Source organism: Embiotoca jacksoni, unplaced genomic scaffold (genome assembly GCF_022577435.1).
Source record: "Embiotoca jacksoni isolate LCO1_2020_lvr unplaced genomic scaffold, fEmbJac1.0.p SCAF_38, whole genome shotgun sequence".
In the NCBI taxonomy this organism is placed as follows: domain Eukaryota; kingdom Metazoa; phylum Chordata; class Actinopteri; family Embiotocidae; genus Embiotoca; species Embiotoca jacksoni.
Genome location: NW_027185390.1, coordinates 921,759 through 948,008, shown reverse-complemented (window position 1 = coordinate 948,008; position 26,250 = coordinate 921,759). Strand labels below are relative to the sequence as shown.

At 41.0% G+C, this 26,250-nt stretch overlaps 1 protein-coding gene across 3 annotated transcripts in view; it reads left to right on the top strand.

Annotated features, from left to right (window-relative positions):
* LOC138208450 (FERM and PDZ domain-containing protein 4-like) overlaps nucleotides 1-26,250 on the top strand; it is a 40,617-nt gene that overhangs the window by 6,473 nt on the left and 7,894 nt on the right. For 2 of the 3 annotated variants that reach the window (XM_069166317.1, XM_069166319.1), the window contains exons 2-11: nucleotides 12,164-12,286; nucleotides 16,038-16,189; nucleotides 18,004-18,106; nucleotides 19,170-19,215; nucleotides 20,291-20,395; nucleotides 20,652-20,759; nucleotides 22,345-22,476; nucleotides 23,560-23,679; nucleotides 24,201-24,337; nucleotides 25,039-25,165. In XM_069166317.1, coding sequence (XP_069022418.1) covers nucleotides 12,164-12,286; nucleotides 16,038-16,189; nucleotides 18,004-18,106; nucleotides 19,170-19,215; nucleotides 20,291-20,395; nucleotides 20,652-20,759; nucleotides 22,345-22,476; nucleotides 23,560-23,679; nucleotides 24,201-24,337; nucleotides 25,039-25,165 — 1,153 coding nt within the window. The remainder of the gene's footprint in view (nucleotides 1-12,163; nucleotides 12,287-16,037; nucleotides 16,190-18,003; nucleotides 18,107-19,169; nucleotides 19,216-20,290; nucleotides 20,396-20,651; nucleotides 20,760-22,344; nucleotides 22,477-23,559; nucleotides 23,680-24,200; nucleotides 24,338-25,038; nucleotides 25,166-26,250) is intronic. The other variant, XM_069166318.1, reaches the window with a different exon arrangement.

Genomic DNA, 26,250 nt, shown 5'->3' with positions numbered 1-26,250 from the left:
TTGGAAATTTGTGTTTGGTTGCATAATTTTGTTTTGCATTTGTGATTATGGTTTCCCACATCTGAGTGTCACATAAGTTGTCATATATGGGGAAATAGATTAGCTCCTTAGACTCTTAAATCATTGAATGAAAGTTATATGATAGAGTGAGGGTGAGGAGATGATGAGTGAATACGTTATCTGGCTGGTGAATGAGATTAAAGAACATCTAGTCAAAAGATTGTCCAAAGATAAGTGAGTGACAAAGAGGTGACGGATGAGCCCACCCTAAATGCAGCCAGTTGTTTGCTTGCTGATACATTTGCTTGCTAAAGAGGCTAGTGGAGCAATTAGTTCTGCTCCAAATACTGCCACATAATACTTAAGTGCCAACGTGTATTCTCAGAGCCACGCTGCCACACACACACACACACACACACACACACACACACACACACACACACACACACACACACACACACACACACACACACACACACACACACACACACACACACACACACACACACACACACACACACACACACACACACACCAAATGTACTGTAAACCTACGGTACAGTATTCACTCATGTACATAGAAAGTTAAACTGGCCTGGTGTGGCTGCACTGTATATATGTAAACATGCGGTCAACAGTCCTGAATCTCAGGTCAGTTGTGAGTTGAGATGTTATTCTTTCTTTGCTGTTTTGTCACAACCATGACTGTCACGGATTGTTTAAAGAAAGGCAAACATTCTCCCGCGGGCCTTTGGCTTCGCACAGTAGGATGTTAAATCAAGTGAAAAGCGGTAAAACTCAGACTTATGGGAAACAAAATATTGTTACACAGTCAAAAATTTAAAAAAAAAAATTCTCTTTTGGCTATTTTTACTTTACTGTCACAACTTCAGAGCAGCATCTCCGATTTTGAGCTCCATCCAGACACCAAATCTGGCAACCTCACGCGATGACTAGACTTCAGGGAGCTGTGCACAGTCTTTGCACCTAGCCGTTGTTTGCCAAGAAATAGTTCCAGCATGTAACTTCCACTAAATTCACATTTTCTTTTTTTTTTTTACATTTCTGTTTATGTATGCGTTAAGCAAATATAATATGTTAATGATTCATCCATCAGCATATAAAATGTATATCAGTGGCAAATCAGATCTTACTGCACTTTTTATTTTCAGTCTTTTTTTTTTTTTTTTTTGGTATGCGTGTGTTTGCGTGTGTGCTGTGGGCGCACCCAGACAATAAAGAGATTTTGTTTCCAACATTATGATTCAAGAAGCAAGACGGGAGCGTAAGTGTTTCTCATTCGTCCTAATGATCACCATTCTCCTGTGTAATCTTATTTAGGGAGCGTTTTGCGACGCTTGTTCTGCGGCGGTATTTTTAGCCTGCTGAATTATGCCTCAGTGTGGGTGCAGATGTTCCTGTCGCTTGTAATGCTTTCAGCCCGCATGTCTTGTGACATGGACTGAATACGCCCAGTGACAAATGAAGTTGCTCGAGTGTGTTGAGCAGCGTAATATTCGCACATTGCTGCAGCTTCGGCTTCTTGAGCACACTGGAAGCAGATGCGCGCACACGCTGCGCTCTTTCTTTAACCTTTCCGATTGACTTGAACCAAATAGGCAGAGCTAGTCAATGCTTTGGTTGTCATCACGTCTTTGGCTGTCGTCACATCACGCGAGTACGACCAGCCAACCAGAAACTAAGTGGTGGTGAAACTCCCCACAGGCATGACCTCAGATGAAGTACTGCTCCCCAGTCCAAACATGAACAGGGCTCTGACACAGAAGGAAAAATACAATTAGTAAAATGTATTTAAAACATGTACATGAGCACAAATTGAGAGCAGTTATTATCAGTTCAAATCTAAATCTGGTTTGTGTGGTTTTGTTCATCACAGACGTGGAAATTAAGGTGACCAGAGAGAAGTTTTCTTTGGCTTTCTTTGGGGATCCATCCATTTGATCTTATTCTTCAAAGCTGCATCTTATGGCTCTCTCTTAGGTCCATTCATGGACAGCAAAATGGTGCAAACTGCACTTGAGATGCAAAGGAAACAGGAATTTAACAGGAATTTATTGGCTGAATATATGTTGAGTGCAGACAAACAATTACAATCGTATAGAAAAAACACTTGAGTTAAAGTGGTTTTGGCCAAATTCAAACATCACCCTTTCAGCAGCAGCATAAATATAATTAAAAAATACAATCACCATTTCAAAAACTTTGTTTATAACCTGCTCCGCTGCCCTTTCGGCCCCTCCCTTCCGCTGGGCTTTATGTGACATTTACAGAGAATCAATGGGGTGTTGTGTTGCTGTGTTGTCCCACTGAGACGCATTGCTGTGCCGCAAAGGTTGAAAAGCAACGCTGTAAAGTGGTTTCAGTCTGCTGCTGATAGAGATACTATCAGAGTGTCGCGCGGTGACAGGTTGTAGTCACAAGTGTACTATATGTAAGAGGGAGTAATTAGTTTGATTCCATCACCTTTATCTTGTCCTGTTGGTATTTTTCTCATCCTGTATTCACCTTTTGCCGTTGTCCTTTTTATGTTCCGACCTTATAACCACTTTTATTTAGAATTGAGTGAACAGAGGGGACTTTTTTTCCGAAGAACAAATATGCATTTTAGACAAAAACGGTGAATATCAGATAAAACATTGTGCTTTTTTTTTTCTTTTTCTATTAACATTAATAGTAAAATGATGTCGTATATGCTGTGATTAATGTGTTATTATCAGATGGGTTCATTCACAAAAAAGTGTTGAGTCAAACTGATGTTAAATCATCCGTGTCTGACCGCTTAAGACTAAAGGGAATATATCATCTAAAGCAATACTCGGAGCTGAACAAGCATGACGTCCTCTACTGTAAGGGTCACTCCACCTATTGATCTCTGTTTCAGTTCCCTCATTTTCAACACACGAGGCAATCTTGTCAGTCAATCAAAGCTTCGACTTAAATAGCTTCCAAAGGGCAACGGCCCTTTTTACAGTCACATATAAATTGTCTAATAGAATTAAAAACGTAAAGTTCCACAGTGTGTGCTTAAAGGTTTGCAAATATATAAAGTGTAGCACACCGAAAAATGAAATTTATTTTTTAACAATTAAATAAAATGTTAAATACTTTTCTGTTTTGATGGAGTAGCTCCAAGACGGCCCAATGGAAGGCTTGACTGCAGGCCAAAAGAAGTGGATGCATTAAATAATTACAACAGAGGAATCAGTAACAGCTATTGACCGCCCCCTCAGGGACGACCACGTAGTTTATGTTTTTTTCAATACATGAAGAAAAGCCCAGGTGAGCTTCCAGCCCCCCGTTTTTATAGACTTCGTCTGGATTGTAGTGCTTGACTTGCTGTTACGGTCCCCTCCAGAGTGATCCATACTTACATGTTTAATCTCCTCTCCCATTTTGTAGTCTAATGTTATTCTTTCCTGCTCACTTCTATTGATTTAGGTTTTCATGAACAGTTTTTAGTGTGTGTGTGTGTGTGTGTGTGTGTGTGTGTGTGTGTGTGTGTGTGTGTGTGTGTGTGTGTGTGTGTGTGTGTTTTGCTACGACCAAGATACCAAATCGTCTCATTGTGAAAGGACAGGGTGTGCCCGGTATAGTCTGGTACACTCCCAGTTTGTGAAAGAACAGCGAGGGGAAATAAATGATAAAGGATGAGTAAACAAAGCCCTTTAAAGTCTTCTCTAGATGGCGTGTTTTCCGAGACAAACTGTCCGAGGTGATACCAGCGTCCTGTTGTCCACTGTGGGAGCCTCGCTGTTAAATGAGGCTGCAGGGGCTGGAGGTTTAACCAGGCCAGACAGCTGTGATTGATGCCGCTGACTGTGTTTATATTGACGGAACCCCGACAAGTTTGTTTTTTCTGCTCATCCACTGTATTGCATCGACTTGAATATCAGTATTCTGCAAAGTGCTGTGTAACAACAAGGGAGCTGTCCGCGGTGCTGAAACCAGCTGAGCGAGGGCCTCAGTAAAGCAGCTCCCTCACTCACCTGCTTTGATGTCTTTGTGAGGAGGCGCCTTTTACGGGGAGCTTTTAATTGATTCCATCATCATACACTGTTGGCATGTTTCCACATCAGCGACCGACGAGTGTTTGTAAGGAGCCGAGTTTCATCTCGAGAGGGTATAACGATCCAATTCCCACTAATCAGCGCGAGTACAGTTCGGCCTTTATTAAGATCTCAGAGAGCAGTTCATTTGCAGGGCGAAGACTTTATTATGTGCAGTGCTGCATTACAAACGCAACATTTACCCGCAACCATAAAACGGAAGAATAGTGGTGAGTTCACTGTCTCTGCATATAGGGCTGTTATAGGCTTTGGATTTAAAAGCTATGTAGCACAACAGGACGGGGTCATAACTAAATGATTAACCCGTTGAACCAAAATTTACCTTTAATATTAATTTAACATATAATTTGATTGATTTAACATCAGCCTCTTCCAGGTCTCCGGATTACTGTACATTGTTTTCCAGTGATGTATCAGATCACTGGCATCTGACAGCTGTTTCCCTGGTTGAAAAAACAACCGACCAATCAGAGCTTTATTGGTGGAACTGATTGTGACATCAGCTTTAAGTATATGCATGAAAAATAACAGCAGACAAACAAAGTGCTGGTGCAGGTTGCTGTGTGCTTACTTATTTCTCTGAATGAAACCAAACAGGGATCCAACAGTCACTTGATATGGTGCTCGAGGGTTGAAATAAGGACCACTCGCAGTGCCAGAAATTAGTGAGTCCCACCAAGATGGATTCCGATTTGTCTTTATTGTGCTGTTTACTTCCCCTTGTATGTTGTTCTCAGAGGTGTTCACTAGTTCATTAAACCGGTAGTTACAAATACAGAAAAAAGTTCTTACAATTAGCTAACTAACTAGGATAATAACGTAACGGGACAATAACTCCACATAGTTTACTGTACTATTGACTCATGTCTCTTTGTAGGAGCAGTTTATACTGTGGCAGAGAAGGTTAAGTAAAAGTCAATGGTGCACCACTGCTCATAAGCTGCAGTTGTTGCTGTTTTGAACTTTAGCTCTTTTTTCCAAAACGGTCTGAAACCTTGTCAACTTGGATTGCAGCGGTTCTATTGAAATGGCTTGATTTCTTCATTTTAAATGTTGCTGTGACCAAATCTTCGTAAAGCAAAGTATCCACCTCCCAAATACAAACCTGCTAACATGAGACCGAATGTCAGATCAGTCAGATTTTCAGGCTGTCAGGAAGAAAGGGCTCCATCCAAAGTCCTGATCCTGAATGTGGTCTTTCGGTATTACATTTGAGTCCTCAGTTGCTGTGGATGCTTGAAAAGGATCCATGAAGCAGTGAGTTTCTGAATGAATGCGAGGAGCGGTTTCAGTGATTCTTTGAATTTGCACGTTTCATTTTCAAGAGGTTTCAAATGCCTTCACTGCAAATTTGCAACTTTGTGAAACTCTTGCAGTTTTATATTCCATTATGCTTGTTTGGCAAACATCCTCCCGTTGCAAGATGTCCAAACAGCTCGCAGAATGGAACTGTATGTTCAAGGGTGTTACATAAAAGGAGGCCGTGTGTATGGGTGCACATGCTCGAGTGTGTAAAGTGCACTGAGAGCCAAAGCATGTTGTCTTCAGATAGTAGAGCTATATAAAGTGAGAGCACTTCTAGGGCAATTTTTAACAACGTGCACCAATGTTTCATTTATGAACGGCATAAAGACTGAGTGAGTAAGAGAGAAGGTAAAAGAAAAGCCGGCAAATTTAATGAGAGAGGATGGGGGAGGAGGGGGGGGGGGGGTGCGGGTTGGACGAGAGGATGGCCAGGCGATGTCTGGTACTGTCTCGCTAGGAGCTAAGATTGTGTTAAATTGGAGCAATAGTGAGCATAATGAGGAAGACTAAGAGGGAAGAGGCTCCATTAGGGAGCCAATTAAGAAATTTGAGTGACAGATCAATGCCAGGTTGGACAATCCTGTTCTGGTGACAGCAGCACAAATGTACTTAATTCAGCTGAGATGTTGATACTCCACACGCACATCATCTTTGAGAAGACAGCTCCGACCAGACACACATTTTACATTGGATCAAGACCTCTGTCGTACTGCTTTACAGTAAAAAAAAAAAATAGGTGTTGCTTTACGGTACAAAGCGGTAAAGCAAAAGCACATTGTTTAATTTCCATGTTTACTGACATTAAAACTTTTAGAATGAAGTTGGCAATAACAGAGTCACAGCTGTGACCGAAGCTTATTTTTTTTGGAGACCGAATGGATCAGCGAAGCTGCTTGCCATTTTATTTTCCGACTTATATTGTCAAGATACGATTTCCGAGGCACTCGTCACCCAATCTGACTCACTTCCAGATTTATAGCGCACGGCGTGACACAGATTGGGTACGAAATTTGATTAGACCCCGCTCGTTCGCACAGTGTAAAAAACGTACATGAACCTGTACGCTGCTATGTCAGACCGTATGGGATTTAAGTCAGCATCACACTCTGTGCTTAATTTTTTTTTGCCAACTTTAAAACCAGATCTGGAGAAAGACAGTCAGCAGCGCCCTTCAGCCTGTGCATTTCTGTGCGACTCTCAAACCAGAATCTGATTGTTTTTTAATGGAACCTCCTGCTGAGTTTAGACACATTCTTGAAACTCGCAAACTAAGAGTCACTTCAGGCTAATTGTGACGTTTTTTACAGGGCGGTTTTTTCTACTCATGTTCTATAGTTTGCATGTTCAGTCGTGTGAAATCCGAGCGAGTGAAAAGTCTGTCTCTTTGCATCTCATCTCAAGTTCAATGAGTTGAAATTTCTTTTGATTGGTTCAGATTTTGCCAAAGCACTTAAGTCATTATATCAGTGTTAGGGAAAGACCTCTAACACTGATATAATGACTTAAGTGCTTTGGCAAAATCTGAACCAATCAAAAGAAATTTCATGGACCTTTTTTTTCTATTTATTGCAGACCTAGCTGGCGTGTTATAGTGAAGGGGACTGAGAGCGAAGTGACCCAAACTCTAATTTACATTTTCCATGTATATTTCACACCGCTCCACCCAACCACTTAACCGACACGTCCTTGTATTCTGAAAAGGGCTCCTCAGCTCCAGCAGCATTCAGGACGCTCAGCAGCTCAGCTTCTAAAAGCAGGAAAATAAGTCTCCCAAAGAATTGTGCTTGATCTTAAATTACCCCAGTTGTTCTTTAGAGTGTAAAGTGGTAAGACTTGGCAGAGCAGCTGAGGTTGGGGGAGGTGGCTTTTACTTTTACTAAGTATAGTCGTAATGTAGGCTAAAGCATCTTGGAGAGCTCTTTGGCTTTTGTGCAAATTCGGTCAGTCTGGATAAAGATCTTGAGGGTTGTTTTGCTAAATTGAATGTCTCCTGTTGTGCATGTGCGTGGTCTATTCAAAAAAAAAAAAAAAAAAAAAAAAAGGAAGGTCAAACTAAATTATTTTCGCTCCCAGCAGTAGTAAGCACCCACGTCACTAGCAGAGACCGTCCTCATTCTTCTTGAGGAATGTTACAGCTTCGTGTTTGAATTACAATTCGGCTGATCATGAATTCTGAATTCTTGAAAATCTATCTCGGTAAAGGTAGAAGCAGAAATAGCTCAGTGACTCGGAGTCGTCTTTCCTTTGTATTTTCCATTTACGTGACAGTCACACATCAGAAGCTGCTAATGTCAGGGTTCAGTGGTCTGCTTGAAAATAGTCTTATATCGGGGGGAAATCAGCGCAGAGCCTGATAAGACATACTCATAAACAGAACATTACTTAAAATGAGAACCCACCACAGATCCTCTGTGGATTCCGGCTGTATCGGTTGCTTCTGTGTCTTCATGTAATCCCAGACTGACTCCATGGTGTTAACATGAGGGCTCTGTGGGGGCCACAGCAACTGCTGGAGGCCCTCTTGTTCTTGTTGTCACTGAATAATAGTTCTTTATGACTTTTCTTTTGATGTTATCACAGCATACCCTTAACTTATCATAAACTCTATTTCTAGTGGCTCTTAAGTTGCAGGACTCTCTATGAATGCCACAACATGCATATTTACTGATGAAAAAAACGTATTATAATCCACTCTGATGGACTACTAGGTATTAGGCATACATGTTGTATGTGTGTGTGTGTGTGTGTGTGGTACTATAGGCATTACCGTGGCTGAACCCTGTGTTGGATTCCTGGACAGTAACAATCCAAATCAAAGCTGCAGTGCATGAGAAATGAAGCATCTGTAGAGAGACGCCCAGGTCTCAGTGTTTGGACCCGTGCGTTCTTGCTGACTGGAGCATGTGGCTGAGTCGGGGAAGTCTCTGCCAGCTGGCTCGAATGCTTTCTGTGGAGCTTTGACATATGATGCAGCGAAAAGCAACCTGACGATCCCTGGTAGCCACCAGCTTTGTTACTATAGTGGGATTGTATCTATTCATCATGTGGAGGGAAATCTATACGGGTGCCATAATGTTTCACTGACTGCGTATGCAAAAGGATTGTTGTGTAATACATCGCTGTGATCCAATCTGGTTCTTTGCATTTTAAAGACGCCAGTGAAAAGACGGAGAGGACCGATATCTGTAATGACAGTCTATGAAGGAGCAGCCATGACAAATCGGCAGCACGGCGGTTTTATGGGGGAAGCAAGCATCAGGGTGCTAATTTACTCAAAAACAAATATTCTATCTCTGTGAATTAGTTAAAGATTAAAAAAAAAAAAACATTCTTAGTTTATTTCTGCTAATTGAATGGCAAGTGCACATTTAACTTCCGTGTCGAGCGACCTGTCATTTTTCAGTCCTTCATCGCCATAATATCAGATGGATTGCCATAAAACCTGGAAGACATCCTGGTTTCCAGTGGAGGAATCTGACGAGCATATCCAGCTCATCCAGTGTCGTTTCCTTAAGCGCCACCAGCAGACCAATTTTTTGTAAAATGTGGCAACATAAATTGAATTGAATAACTTTCAATAATAATTGCAATATGCCAAAATACCTGCATACCAGAAAATTGCAACATGCTAACACACTAAAATATGGTTGTCGGGTAAGCAGTGCACACCTTAAACATGAGCAAATGTTAGCATACAGCTCCCAAGCAGCTGGCGGGGAGCGATGATAAAATTGGTTTTCAAATTAGATTTTACTTAGCATGTTGCAGTGACGCTATCTTCATGTACCACATTCCATTATAATTTTAAAAGAGCATTACAAAAAAAAAAAAAAAAAAGGCTTTATTCATTTAATTGGGGTTCAACTCTTCATTAAGAAATGGTCTGTGTCAGCAGATTTTTGTCAAAGAAAGCAAAAGACATTGATGGAGTTTGTGTTGTGAAGTTGAGCGGTAGTGTGAAGGACTGAGAGAAATTGATCTCCTGAGATCAAGTTATTGAGGCGAACATGAATTGATCAGTTTGAAAGAAAATAGCTTTTTGAAGTCAGTACAGTGTCCTTTTGCAAAGGCAACCGTAAGAACAAAGCAACCCACTGCTTCTTTTGAATGCATATTGGATTGCTGGCATATTGAAGGGAAACGCTTCAAAGGGGTAAACAGGGGAAAAGCCCTTGTGTCAACACTGTAAGTTTGTGCCACTTCAGTCGGACAGAAACTCTGCTGCATAGTTCATCGAGAAGGCAACCTTCACGATGTAGAGTCAGGGGTTTTATGTTTACAGTTCGTAAGTTTCTGCACAGAGATTCTTTCCTCAGTAATATTTAGCATTTTATATACTGAGGAAGTAACGAGAGAAACCTGAAGGAAGCCCCAACCATCCTGATAACGGAGTTTTCATTATTGTTTGTAGTGTGTCTTTTTAAAGTCACTGCTGTAAGTTTAGTGCTGTTGTCGCTGGTGTAAAAAGTGCAAACATTCTTAGATTTTAACTATAAAAAAACAAAAAAACGAAAATCTCCACGTGACTTGTATCTAAAGCAGAACGAGAGGTAGGCAGAGAACTTCTTGGAGGCAAAGAACGATAAATCTGCAGAAAATATCCGCCTTAAATTGCCTTGATTGATTTAATTTGCAGTTTTGTGTTGGATATATTTCCATGAAATTTGTACACGCATTCATGGTCTCCAAAAATGAATCCCAATATCTTGTCAGCATCAAGATGTTCACATTTAGCCTGTCAGGTTTGCGCTGACATTTATTTTCTTGACTCGGCCGAAACTTTCGTTTTGCTGGCAGCACCGGTTGCCCTTTTCTGTCTCGCTCTGACAAAATAGGAAAAAAAAAAATAATGCTTATATTTCTGGAGGAAGACCAAAAGTGTGGAGTGAAATACAGCAGCGGTGCCATCCAGGTGAACTTCGCCAGCTTCCTCTTCCCACTTCTTGCTGTGAGATTCCAGCTGTGCTGCAGCGATGTTTCCATACACGTTGTTGCTCTCAGAAAATCCTCTTACTCCACACACACACACACACACACACACACACACACACACACACACACACACACACACACACACACATATCCTCACATATAGCTGCACACTTATACACACAGAAATACTCATACCCACACACACACACACACACGCATAGCGTGGATTTGTTTTCTCTGTGATGAGAGGGATTATGGGATAAAGGAGGCAAGGCCACGGCAGTTTAGTTCAGTTTGGACCAAAGCTGCTCTCAGCAGCAGCACAATGACAAACAGATGAATGTCTGGCTGCACACTGGAGATCTGCGCAGACCTTAACGCCGTGGCGCCGGTATATTTGGAGCGCCGGAGCCTCTGATTGGGATTTTAAAGTGTCGGTGGATCTGTTTTTCCTTCGGATGACTGAGGATCAGCAGAAACATGCGCAATCTGCGGACAGCTGCAGAATCGAGAGTCCAACTCTAAAGCCCAACAGTGTTGAAATGGATTTGTTGCTCTGAGCCTGAATATCTGGTTTTGTTTTGATGCCGGAGGATCATTTTCTTTCTTTTTTTTATTTTTTTTATACACTGCAAGCTCTGACATGACTGACTGATGCATTCAACCCATCAACAACACAATATGGGAATCAATCAGCTGGATTCTTACGGTGATGACGTCCTTATCTAGTATGCACCTACTTTAAGAATCTTTATGAGCAGTGATCAGTTCGTCACTTTTAACATCTAACAGTGATAAAGGCCCGAGTGTTGAAGCTTCTGATGTGCTGGAAACCCTGGAGAATCTGCACTGTATTAGAATATTTGTCTGAATATAATTGTGACTGTAGCGATGCATCAATCACAGGCAGACGTGGTTTATGGCAGAGAGGAAGCACTCTACATAAAATATATCAGAGATGCGCACAGACGCTCAAATGCAGCTGCATTTCTCTGCCTTCATGATCTTCTGTTGCATTTGTGATTACTTCTGTAGAGAGTTATGGGATGGATGCTTTATGATCTGTGCATGATTAGTCACTGCAGCATGTGAGACACTGGAGACTCAGCTTTCCAACTCAGCACGGCTGATTCACGAAGATGATGCGTCCAATTCTCATGACAGGATGAACTTTTTTTTTTTGTCTTCCATAAATCACACGGGTGCCAGAGTGGAGCCACTCTTTCCTCTTCATCCTCCCGAAATCCTCAATAACATTGTTAGCGTAATTCGTGAGAAGCGAATCAGCTGTCACATCAGTGCCTTCCCACACCGCACGCACACGGCTTCGCAGAGCGACCACCGCAGCGCTTGCCAGTACATGCAGCCATCGATTGGCTATCTGCAAAGCCGATGAGCTGTTATTTGACTGCAGTCGATTGCACTAAGCAGTGCTCTCTCGCACTGCGAGCCAACAGTGACAGACAAGGAGTCACGCTAATTGGACTGAGAGGAATCCAAGCAGAGGTGCACAAAGTGCCTTCACGTTATAATTGAGACGATCATAGTACGAAAACCTTGAAATGAAGGTTAAGATTTGTTGCCTCCCTATATCCAAGCACTTCCAAATTTTCAAATTTTGAAGTGACAATCTGAGTGAAGTAGTTGCTTCATCTTCATTGTAGTCTTTAAAATGAGTTAGGCTATCCATCTAAGCAGGTTTGCGCCGTCTTGATTCAGAATGCCGCTTCTTTTTTTTTTTTTTTTTTTCTGTATTTCCTTCAAAGAAAAGTGAACCTCAACTTCATCCATCTTCTGAAACGTATTCTTGATAACATGCTCTCTCATTTACGTTACAGCCATAAGAACAAAGCGTCGGGCTGGCCGCCCCCTGGCCCAGGCTCCTGGGGTGGACTGCAGGGGCCCCCGTACAGCTGGGACAGCATGAACAACACCAGGGAGGGACGGGACTGCCTCACCAAGTATGTGTGACGATAAACACCGGGTTTAAATGGGTGGAAGTAATGTATGCATGCAAAATCATGCACTCACGTACGTAGCTCCAGTTTTCCACAGCCACACCTGATCACATCGCGGTAACCCACGTGAGAATTGTAGTGTAGATACGGGACATTTTATTGGAAATAGTATTCATAAAGCAGATTTTCAAACTGCCTCGTCTGGCACCTGTGAGCTCATCAAATCAGGTGTTGCAGAATGCTGCGAATACATGCAAATGCAAACATGAAAAGCACTACGATAGATGTAAAATGGATTTGGCCAGTTTGGAAGTGGTGGAACATCCTCATATACGTGCAGACAGCAGTTCAGTGAAGTAGAGGACTTGTGCACAGAATGAATAATGTACAAGTATAGAGTTTGTGCAGCGTGAACAATAAGCCAGTATGTATTATGTGGTTTAAAAGTGGCCATTATGGACAATTAAACATTTAAATCGCAGTCAGAATGGAATACAAACGGAGTTAAATATGTATGACTTGCTGCAGATGCAGTATGCATGAAGCCCTATGTGCCATTCCCACAGCCATCACGCCAGTTTAATCAGGAGCAGAGTGAAAACATGCTGCATGAACCATTGTTTTATCTGCTCCTTTCATCCCCCACGTGCACAATCCTTCAGCCATTGTTCAGGAAGTTTTGAATTCTGCCAGCGCACGCACTGGCTGTTGTCTCAGTAAACTTGTCATGCAGGAAGAAATCTTGCCACATAAACACACAAACTCTCAAGCCGGACTGGCGTCGTGGTGTCAGGCGTACAGAATATTTTACGGTCCAGCTTTATGTTAACACTATGGGACCAACTCTCTGTGCAGATCCCTGATGTTTCTGTCACCGTGAAAACCTTTACTGGATATATGTTACTTTTTGTTTTGTGTGGTGATAATGAAAAACATACTAATCTATGACTGGTCACTCCTAATATCTACTTAATGTACTGTCTGCTGTCCTCCTTTTCATGTCCGCCGTCATTTTATTACCACTGTAAACAAAAACAAAAAAAACGGATGCCAAGAAAAGAGTAGTGGCTTGCTCTGAGATGAGCTGACAGGTTGCACATCCATCTTTTCACGCATCCATCACTCATCCCAAGACTACCTTCGTTTCCGGGAGTTTCTTCAAACAAAAATAGTGACAAAAGCTCCAGAGGCTTGAGCTCGATTAGCAAATTTATGAATCAGTCCTGATCATTAAAATGAACATCTAATCAATTATCTCAGAGTAGATCTCATCAGCCTGACTTGTACGCACTGTTAAAGTTTGTTGGTACCTAATAGTCAAGAAGAGGTTAAGCCAGGTATGCTAAGCTGTTTATATAACATTAACATGCCACACTTTGTTCTTGACTGCATACATCTTTTTGGGCTCGTGGTGGGTGTCCATTGACATCCTCTAACATTTGCTCACAATAAAGGGCTGTAGTGTATAAACATATAGTCACTTAAACTTGACCTTCGCCAGAAATTCATCAACCATTTGTCGCAGGAATTATATTTTTTACGAGCAAATTTGTTTCACAATTTCATTTTCATGGAGGAAATTAATGTTTACTCCCCATATTTTGTCAGTTGTTCAGTAGCATGTGTTAGCCTCTAGTTACTAAAGTATGATGAGGGAAGGAGTTTTTTTTAAATGGTAGAAACCTCAGCAGCTCCTTCAGGCACACGACAAGACAAGACAAGACAAGCGTGGACTTTAGTTGCCACACTCTGTTCTGTCCCTCCATGATGAGCAGCGCTACCAGGATTTGACCTTTAGTTTCCAGCTTTTCCTCCTGACCCCATCGCCCTCTCGCTGTCCTTCTGTGGGATTAAACCCCACCGACCCTGACAGGGGAAGATGAGCCGGCGTCACAGATTGGAACATGCTTCATTTCAGGCAGATTTAGTTGGAGGTTTCTGCTCTGTATGTACATCAATGTGATAATGGGGGCGAGGGGGGAAAAAAAACACAAGGTGGGAAGTGGGGCAGAGATTCAGATTGATCCGGATTGGTTGGAGATAAAATTGCATGTTTCATCATCAGAGGGCAGATTTAGGTAAAGCTGCAGGTATATTCATGAGTAAAGCCACACTGTTCATACAAAATCTAAAACGGATGAGGAAGGAAATTCTCTTGTAGATGTTATCCGAGCCACAGCAGACACCCTGCTGTTTCATGGACTTGCGTGCAGAGAGGAAGCAAAAGTTGCTAAAGGAGCTTTTTAAACTGCAAAAGAGGGAGGGAGGGAAATAGAAACACACAGGGAATGAGTTAACCCCACTGAAATTGTGTATCACCTCTTAATTAAGAGGCACTCTGCATTCTCAGTGGCTCAGCCCAGACAGACGTCTGAGGTTCAGCAGGCGGGAGGTAATTTAATATGGTGCATTTACATTTTAGTGGTGCTCTCACCCTGAGTGCAGTGACTTGCAATAAGGCAAAGAGGAGAACGATGTAGAATTTCACCAATGTTAACCTGTAGTTTGGTTTTGCACAAAAGATTGGTGACATCGTGCAAATAAAGGTCAAAACTCCTGCAACTCTTCTTTCGGGACTCAACAGTCACGCTGAGTGAAGAAAAGATAAATGTTATTGCAGGCATTTTTGCTCAACTGGAAACGTCCTGATGCTTTCCCCTGGCCACGCACCACTATTGATATCACTGTGTCCACCTGAGCATAAAACTGAAACACCAACAGCCTCAGGGTTTTATATCCACACAGATAGAACTTGGCATTGATTAAAGTGAAGAAAGTGCCCTGGAGCGGAGCATCAAACTTACAAGTCACCTGGAAAAGATATCGGTGAACTCAGGAGATGTAATTAGAAAGGCAGGTTGGTGTCTCATCCCGAGCTGACGACCGTAGATTTAATGATATCAGGCTGACAGACTGCGGCTGTAAAATACACAGAAATAAGGAAGCAGCATTTTTCTTGACTGTACACATGTATTTTGACCAGGTATTATGGAAACATGTGACTCCAAACATGGAACTGTTTGGCTGCTTAGGATCTGTATCCATGTGTGTCTGTTTTGCTTATATTAGTTGTATATTATATAGAACTTGTAACACCAATGATGACGATGAATGGAATAAACTGTTGCCAAAAACCAAGAGAAAGTACATTTGTAGAGAGCATATAAAACAGAAGTGCAAGTCCTTTACACATTAAATATGAATAATTATGACTTGATTAAGTGATCAGGGCACGTTTATTCAGAATAGTCTGCAGACTTTTATACGGCTCTAAGAGGTAAATTGGTTCCAGATTGCAAATCCGAGGCGTTTTATGAAAGCAGGACCCACGCTCTCTTTTATAAGTGGCTCTTAACCATGAAGTGGTGTAAACGTGAGCCAAAACTCTGATTTATGAGCAGCTGATTGAACAGATCAAATCATTCATTCCTGCTTTAATGTTATCTGCCTGAGCTTAAAAATACGTTGTTTTTTTTGTGCTATAGGACTGAATTCAGTGATCAAATTTTAATGTGCACCGAGCCATGTTCTTTAAGAAAACCTTCTCAAACCAGTGGCACTGATTTGATCCAGTCATTGTTCCCATTAGCAGCTACGTGTCACCCCGACTTGCTGACTCATCTGACGTCACTCTGGATGAGTAGGTCAGCAAATTGTCTGAATCCTGAGTGAATTAAAGTCAAAGTGAAATGCTGGATGTTGTTTCACCACATAGACATTTCGGTTGAACTTTTCTGTTCCTCCTCTTTTTCAGCCAAGTGTCCCAGAGCAGCTCCCTGGAGGAGGTCCACCTGGACGGGGTCCCTCCCGCCCCCCGCCTGGTGGAGATGAGACGGGACCCCGTCCTGGGTTTCGGCTTCGTGGCAGGCAGCGAGAAACCGGTGGTGGTCCGCTCTGTCACACCAGGTGGGTGTCACAGTCTGCTGTCTGTCACACTGTTGTTGAAGTCAGAAATATATTAAAATCAAACACAAGCTTTATAGCATATATTTTACAGACAAATGGCGAAGCAAAAAACACAGTATTATACAGTCTAATATACAATAAACAAGAACTACAGTTTGTTCCAAATAATGTCCATTAAACTTGCATTACATTCAGACAGATAGCTTTTTAAATATCAGCTGCATTTCAATTTATTTATGTGCTGTACCGACAGAATAAACAAACTCATTATATCCCCTGACTTCAGCAAGGTAGTCAGTGATACAGTTTCAAATGTACCTTCCTCTATGCACTGAAACCTTAAATTCAAACCAGGAACACAGACTGTATTTAAGTTTAGTCTCTAGACATTTTTTACGTGTTCTGGATTAAATCTCACTTTTTTGGCTTTCCTTCCCTGCACGCCTGGCGGGAGAGCTGCTTTGCTGGCAGCTCCCTTGTCAAATCATCACAGACACACAAAACTCTTTCATATCGTAAGCGCTGTTTTGCACTCAGTTTAGGCCTTGCTTCTTCTTCTTTTTTTTTTCATAACCTTTGCCATGTAATAACCAGACTTCCTCATTTTAGACAAGCGGTAATGTCAAGAATTAGCTCATGACATTGTGCTAGAATGTTATTTTTAATATAATTGGTTTTTTTTTTTTTTGTCTCGTGATTTTAGCGAATATTGCACATTTCAAACTTGTCTCCATCTAAAGAGTTGCTTTGAGTTTTACCACTGTTGACTCTGTGATTAGATTAGATTTAGACTTTATTAACAGTGTGGGCAGTGACTCTGTGTTGACTGGATCTCACAGCTGCATAAAGTGACTGAGCTGCATATATTATCCTAAAGACGAATAAATGGATCAAATGACAATAAAAGATGATTATTTCTCCATGTCAGATGATTGAAAGCACAAAAAGTCCACAAAGCCTGCCCTGAAAAAAGATTCATGTCTGGTAAGATGTGATAATGCTACAAGAAAAAAAATAAATCAAATAATACAGCTAACAAAACAAAATGAACCCTGATACCTCCTGCTCTGCTCGTACACTAATATGCATGAGTGTGTGTATTGAAATCTCAGTTTTATCAGTTCCTTCGACACACTTGAAGTGAGTTAATCGCTGCAAACATTTGCTGATGTGAATGTTTACAAGGAACTCATGCAGACTTTCTGAGCGTATCAACCCTGCGTTTGCACAATTAACGTCGTACTGACCAAATGCAAGAAAGAAAATGAACACAAATCCATTTTATTTTATTTTTTTCCTGGAAGTGTTTTGGTCGACTGGCTGATTGCCAAATTGCTGCCGCTTACAAACTCCGATCAGCTGTCCGCTCCGTTGGCTGCACAGACCCACATGGGGATTAAGCATCTCAATAATCAATCTGGGCTGAATTCTAAGCAGACAATTGAACTAATGAATATTCTATTTGGACTGGGTTGGCCAAAAAGGGGAAGACACAGTGTGTGCTTGCAGACAGTAGATTAATGCTCAAACCTATTACATGTGCCAGGACACAAACACATACAGCTAAATAGACGTATTTACAAATTACCTGACACATTTGTATGGACAGAATCACACACACAGTGTCCCTTCAGCTGCTATTATCCCAAATCATTCACAGCTAATCTTCATCTGAGACTAAATCTCTGCTTTGATGGAGCCATTTCATCAACACTGGCTTGTTTGCGTGTGTGTGCGTGTGTGCGTGTGTGTGTGTGTGTGTGTGTGTGTGTGTGTGTGTGTGTGTGTGTGTGTGTGTGTGCGTGTGCGTGCAGGTGGTCCATCAGAGGGAAAGCTGCTGCCAGGGGATGAGATCATCATGATCAACGATGAACCCGTCAGTTCGGCTCAGAGAGAACGAGTCATCGATCTCGTTAGGTGGGTATAAAATAAAACTGGAGGGGGGTCTGAATCACGGCCAAAACCTCAGAGCAGACAGATACAAAGCTCCCCGACCCACACTGTTCACTGCTGGCGGCTGATAACTAAGATTTAAAGGGCCAAAACACTCACATATTGACCATGTACATGGTTTTTAGTTTTATTGCAGATTTTTGCCTTCTGTCTGTGACAGTGGGGTGAATGGAAGTTATTCATGGTATTCATAGCTATGTTAATATCCTGGTTATTCTGAATAATTCACTAACCTTGCTGAAAACATGTTATTATTGAGTTTTATTGAAGATTTATGTGATTTAAGGACAACAAAAGAAGCCCCAATCTCAAAATCTCAGCACATACAACATAAATATTAGCATAGGTAGATGATTAGGTACCTATCATAAGCTATATTATAATGCTATGTGCAGAAATATGCACATTTTGTTACATAATGTGACATTATGTGTTTCTTTTGGACCACATCTGTACTAAATTGCCTTAAAACTCAGTGTCACATGAGCACAAATTGATTCTATATTCCAATCAAAGCCTTACGTAGCAATTAATCAAAGTTATTATCTTTGATTTCCCTTTAAAATCATCATTCATTTCATTCCAATGAAGTTCTTGACAAGCATTGGTAATGCTTCCCACTGTGCAGCTCAATGCTTCGTTGGTACAGTTCTTCTCGTCACACAAATATAATAGAAATGCTGAATGAATAAAAAGAAAGACACATTAAAAGCTTTTTTCTCTTTTAATGTGTGCAGCTTCCGTGTCTCAAATCCTCTTTCACTTCGTAGGAAATTCAGTCACATGGGGTTTTTTTTTCTAATTAAATGGGAAACCAATGAGTTGATGTGTGTGCATGCTTCTGGTTTTAACTACGTCTATTCGAGAGTAGTGATTGCCAGAGGCGTCTCATTTCATTTCACCCGAGCTAATCAAGTTCCTCTTGTTTATCTGCCATTGTTGTTCACTGTGATAGTTGTTGTTGTTGTTGTTGTTGTTTTTTCCGTGATTTTTGTTGACTTTGTGGTTTGCTTCCTTCCGGCTTCAGGAGCTGCAAAGAATCCATCCTGTTGACTGTTGTCCAACCGTATCCTGTGAGTAGATCTTGTAAATCTTTTTAAATATAGTTGTCCAATATTATGATATTTGAAAACTCAAAACTTTTTATTTTCTTTGTGCCTCGTTCACTTTCCACGTTCCCATCCATTCATGTATTACCATTTTTTTGGGGGGTCATCTTTTTGAAATTTATATACGTTTTGTCGCACTAATGAATGTTATTTATAATCATTAGAAACGAGAACATGGTCATGATGATGACTCAATCTGAAATTCATCATCATAAAGGACAGTTTGTCCTTGAAAGTGTGTCTGGGGAGCTGCAGGTTTGAAGCTTGCACCTCAAGTTTTCTCTCAGCTGAAACTGACCAGGACAAACCTCTCGTCCAGTTATACTTAATGATATTCATTATTTTTAATATTGTGACTAAATACCATAAAAAAAGGCAGAAAGCAACAATGAATTAATTAATTCTGCTTACACCCATGTAGCCATAGCCTGATGTAGCATTTTCCTCTGTGTCATAGAGTGCCATTGTCCATTTATTGCATGACACAACATTGGGTGACAGGTTCTTTCCTTACCTTCAACACTGGAGCTTTCTACCATGTCACACGACCTTCATCGTGTGGAGTTCACCCAGTTGTTGACCCATTTGTGAAGTTTTCTCAGTTGGAACAAGTGTGATTGTGGTTGAGTGCAACGGGAGTTCAGGTTTTTGTCTTTTCATTGAGTTTCTGAAAATCAGGAAAACGCAAAATAATGCCAGCCAGGAGATTAACTGATGATCCAGCATATTCATCTTCCTCTAACCACTTTCTCCTCCAGAACATTCTCTTCTTTTGCACCAGGATTCCTTTCACAAAATCACAATTTTAATAACTTGCAGTTAAAGCTGTTGTTTGATTGATTTCTTTAATGTTAAGTATAGATCGTTTGTACTTCAGCTCATAGTCTGCTGGAAACCTGTGTTTTTACTCTGCACGTGTTTATGCTTCTCTTTATCTCTTTCCCTCCATCTGTCTGCCTCTTTCTTCCTCTTCGCCTCCTCTCCATCTCTCTCTCTCTCCCTCTCTTCCTGTCGCTCTGTTTGGACGGTTGCCTCTTAGTCTCCTAAATCAGCGTTCATCAGTGCAGCCAAAAAAGCCATGCTCAAGTCCAATCCGGTCAAAGTGCGCTTTGCTGAGGAGGTCATTATAAACGGCCAGGTTCCAGTCAGTTCTCCCGCACGCACACACACTCACACACACACACACACACACACACACACACACACACACACACACACACATACACATGCTTATGAATGACCTATATAGGCGATGGCAGATGGTTTCCACTTAAGACAGACAGCTCAATGAATGCAAGACAGATAAGAGAATCACAAAAATGAGTTATGACACGACACTTTTATGAATTCCTTCAAAGCGACCGCAGAGTGAAACGACCGATGTTGATCCTTCTTTGCAGAACCCGGTGAAGGACAACTCTCTTCTGTTCATGCCAAATGTCCTAAAGGTCTACCTGGAGAACGGGCAGACAAAGTCCTTTCGCTTCGACAGCAGTACCTCTATCAAGGTGTGTGATAGTGTGTGAGTGTGTTCCACCCCTCAAGGCATACCTCACAAAATTAGCAGTCCCTGCTGCATCTATAATTACAAAGGGAGAAATTCATTCGGAGTCCAGATTAGTGACACACTTAGACCATGAAATTCAGTCACTGCTTTAAATTTCATTCGTTCGAACAGGTGATTTACTCAGTGAACGTGGCAAAGAGCATATTCTCATGTTTCTCCTTGTTGATTCAAATTCAGTTGCAGTGCTCTTTGGCTCTTCACCATAAAAAGTATTATCTTAATACAACTATTAGTCAAATATTGATTAACAAAATCTATGTTTTATATTTCTGACCCTTCATTACTCTCCAATTGGTGGGACAGAAATGACTAATATTAGAACTACATGTTGTCAGATTTTGCTAATTTGAATTCCACACCAGCCTTTTTAAAGTTTATTTTTTGTAAATTACTTAACTTCAAAATAAATTAATATCTTCATTTAGTAAGCGATTTAATTATAGTAACAGTTTATCTCCAACCACAGTAATTTTATCCTTGAAGACAGATTTTCTTTGGTGCAAAAATAAACACAACACATGCATCCACTGTGAAATTGTCTTTCAAATTGTCTGCATAAAGGAAAGACTGATGCCAAGGACAATTAAAATGTACTCAGCAGTAAATTGTTCTATTCAGAACAAGACTTACTGTCTGAAAACAAGATTTTAAGGCTCAGCGTGATGCTGTATAATTTATTAAGAGGATTTACGACTCCACAATGAACTCGATCACAGCTGTTGCATTGTACCTTCAACTCAGCTTCACCCATAAAGTAACTGATCAGTTACTGATAAAGTAACTGATCAGGTCTTTTGGGAGCAGAACACCTTACTGACCAAAGTATGTTTTTGACCCAAGCTAGGGGAGAAAAAAAAAAAAAAGTTAGCACCTGAATAAATTATCCTACCTTGTAACGTGCATATTTTTTAGCAGCTGATATTTCTGTAGGCAAAGAAGTTTTCAGAGTTTATGTTTCTGCTGCAAGCACAGAATCCAAACTGTGCCATTTCGCCCAAAGTTCATGCATAATGCCATCATATATTACAATTATGTTTCCCCGCACAGAACTCTATAGTTGTGACCCAGTTCCATATTAAACACTGATTTTAATCAGGTGTGGAGTGTACTGTACATAGCACACTCCACACCTGATGTGTTCAGGTGTGGAAAAAGTGACAAACTCTCAAAAATCAGAATGCACAATAAAAAGCACTCAGGTTTTTTGTTTTGTTTTGTCGATACCGCCTGTTTTCCCTCAACGTGATGCACAAAGGAAAAGCAGAAAGAGCTGAAAAAAACCTGACTCAGAATTGCAGATGTTGAGAAATCTTGAACAACAAAACAATAAAAAAAAAGTTGCTCTAAAAAATAAAAACATATTTCAATATCTGAAGTTTGCACACACAAATTGCTTCATTTCCTGTTGGTACCATCTGAAAAATGAATGATTTGTTATGGAATTACTGCAAGATAGAAATATAAAACATATGCCAGCTCTCATAAACAACAATACAAAACTGTTTTGTATGATTTTCTTATTCTAGGAAGTGATCCTGACCCTGCAAGAGAAGTTGTCAATCAAATGCATCGAGCACTTCTCCCTCATGTTGGAGCAGAGGACTGAAGGCTCTGGAAGCAAACTGCTTCTCCTGCATGAACAGGAGATGCTTACTCAGGTACGCTTCCTCCTCCTTCACTTTCTTTGTCTCCTTTTCCATCTGATACACACACACATACAACAACACACACACACACACACACACATCCCTGCTCAGTATTCAAGCAGCATTTAGCCCCAGTGTCATTTATCAGCACTGGCACAGCAGGGGCGACAGCTCACATTACACCTACCCTCCCACACACACACACACACACACACACACACACACACACACACACACACACACCCAGCCTCATCCACAGTGTCCGCTCCATTCTAATGAGGTTGCGGGATCACAAGAGGACAGTTTTAATATTCATGCCACACAGTTCAGATGTGAAGCTCCACACGTGGCACACACAATGGCACAAGAGTGTTTAAGAGTCATTCTTCTTTGACAAGCTTGATAAACCATACGCTGTAACACACCTGAGTGTCGGTCCTGATGACAGGCGTAATGGACAACGCTGGTAGTGCTTCCAATAGAAAATAAACCCCCTCACCCCTTTCACACACAAATAATTTATCAAAAAATGATCAATAATCAAAAGACGATGCTGGTCTTCTGGTTTTATCTTGAATAATAAAATGAGTGCACAGATGCACAAAAGACAGCAGCAAGAACGTTTTTTTTTTCTGGTTGAATTACATAATTGTGTCTTTAGGCTGTAAAGAGGTTTGAATGGGTTTGAGTTCGATTATCATTTTGAGAGTATTTACACTTTATGCTCTTTTTTTTTCCTCCACAGCTGAAATAACTGGTTATAGTGCAGATTTTGTTCAAAAAAAACGTTATTAGTTTAAAATTAGATGCTGATAATAATTATGATAAACCAGAATAAACCGGTGGTCTCCATGAAAGGGTCACAAATTAAATCAGGGTGGTCAGAAGATACTAATTTCTCTCTAATAAATATCACATATACCTTCCAAAACACTGGCTCCAGCACTTCCCATAATACAACATCTTTGATGAGACCTGCCCTGCTGGAGTTGAAATGCCTTCATATAATTTCACACCTATCATGGTTTTTTTTGCTGTCTTCATCCATCTGCACAGGTGTTCACGCTTCTCTTTGTCTCTCTCCTTCGGCCCCAGGTGACCCAGAGGCCCGGCTCCGACAAGACAAAGTGTTACTTTAGAATCAGCTTCGTGCCCAGGGACCCCGTGGAGCTGCTGCGGAGAGACGCTGTGGCGTTTGAATACCTCTATGTTCAGGTGAGCGATGGTGGTAGCAACAGCTATAGTAAGTTAACCAAAACTTGTCGACTATAAGAAAATAAATCCAAACCTTGTTCTGCCAGATGGTTTGGAAATGATCAACAGAATTACTCTGATTCATAAAGAATAAATCCTTTCAAGACAAAATCCCCATTTGCAAATAAAGACTTCAAATAAACTCCTGTATAAACTACTTTCCTTCTAAAATAATAAATCACTTCCCTGTAGGATTCCTTTGATAATTAGTCAAGTGAAATAGCCTGAGAGGAGGAAAGCTAATCATCTTTTCTTGTCACACTTCACCCTTTTGTGCTTCCGAGTCCTTCATCCGGGACTGAAAGCTGTATCGCTTTGAAGGAATCTCAAGCCACCAAGGTTGAGAACAACTTCATTTAACTCGAAGGAGGATGCACCGCTGCTCGAGTTGTTCTTCGGAGAGATGAAATGTGCCTCATAATCCCCTTAAAAAAAATAACAGATGTCGGGTGTCTTATTTAACTTCCCCTGCTTTGCCGCAGAGTTGTAACGACGTTGTCTTGGAACGGTTCGGCCCCGAGCTGAAGTACGACGCTGCGCTGCGATTGGCTGCACTGCAGATGTACATCCTTACCATGACAACCAGACAGAGTCAGAAGGTCTCCCTCAAGTATATCCAGTAAGTCTGTGTGTAAATGCAGTGTGTTCTTTTGTCACTCTTAACATGATGTGATTTTAAACTGTTGTACAGCCTGGAGCTGCTCCATCAAAAATGAATGACAGACTGACTTAGACTTTTTTTTCGAAAAGCTTTTTGATCGTTCTCCAGAGGTTTATCAGGGATGGTTGAAGTAATTTTCCTTTTTTGGTTGGATGCATCTATTGCAAATCATAGTTTTCTGGCGAAACAATCAAATCTCACCCTCTAATTAAATGTCTAAAGAAAGAATCACTCCCAACACAAATATCAGACAAGAGGAAAAACCACTTGTCTCATGATGATACCTTAACCTGAATGAGTTAGGAGTTTAAATATTATCCAGAAATGACCAAACTAAAGCGTAATTATATTCAAAATTTCAAAATGATCATCGTGGCTTACCAATTTAAAGGCTTATTTTTAGATTCTCGTCTTTTATTACCGTTGCGCAGCACTGCAGTTCTTTCAGCACAAACAATTCCTTCACATTTCGAGGTCCTATTTCCACAGAGAAAGCTCTCCTCCTCAAAGTCAGTCCGTTGTTTTGTTCTCTTACTGACAGCCTGTCTGAGAGTAATTTCTAGCTCCTGACTGCGAGCATTTAAAGCAAAGTCCGGTGGTAGTGCTTTTTTATTTCTTCCAAGGGCGTCTTTATGCTGAAATCAATCTCCTCTCCACAGAAAGGAGTGGGGTCTGTCGCTGTTTCTGCCTCCCGCTGTGCTGTCCAGCATGAAGGAGAAAAACATCAAAAAAGCCCTGACACACATCCTCAAAACCAACCAGAACCTTGTGCCTCCGGGGAAGAAAGTAAGCAGCTCTCTTTGTCTTTCTTTGCCCTTGTTAATAAACTTCTGACACACACACACACATGCACACAAACACATTGTCTCTGCATTGTCTGATGTAATGTCCAAAAATAGCACGGCTGCCATCCTCAACCTTGTTAAGGTTCTCACCCTTGTCAACCCCTAAGACCCTTTGTCAAGCTACTCTTTGAATGCTAATGTGCATAACAAGCGTAATGCGTTGTCAAACCGAGTGCATAATAAGATATTCATATTCACACACACGTCTCAGTGAGGGGCAGCTAACCCAACTTGGGCTGAACTTTTTTAGCTCTTTCTGAAGCTGTTTTAATGATACGAGCAGCTGCTGGTCTCTTCATTCTCCAGCAACCATATTAACCTCGACAAGTGCAAATCAGCATCACATCAAAACAGAATTAACCCGTGCAAGAGACTGTGGCTACTGATTTACTTACAGCTGTCGTGCAAATTAGCTCAGTGAATCAGAGTTAGATAGATTGTATTTATGAGAAGTCAACAGCACATGTTCTCAAAGAGCCCAAAACACACCTGCACTGTTGAAACAACAAATCTTTAGGCTGCAAGATTTTAAAAATGAGGCTGGTGATAATTTATAGTCATATCATTGTCAATCAATGATATATTGTGGCTTATTTCCGAGTGTAAAAGAGTTCATTTTTTGTCCAGAAACCATTTAAAAAATAGATGAGACACACACACACACCACTGCACTGCTCCTTCATTGCAATATACATGGGTGCCGCAGTGTATGTAGCTGATCCCACGTATCCAGTCCTGCAGCTATATACTCACTGGAGCACCAAATATGTATTAATACTGGCTGAATATTATATGTCCAGATGTTTTTCTTCCAGGATGCCCATATTTCTTCTCATTATATGACACCCGAAGCAGTCTGTGGTGTTTATTACCATAACACACCATGCACGAGTGAAATCTTCAGTTCTTTGAACCACAAAATGTGACATCATCTATATGTCATTTTTATGTCTCACATTTGACATACATGATACGATAAATTGCTATTTTCATGATAATATATATATATATATGTTATGCTGAAAA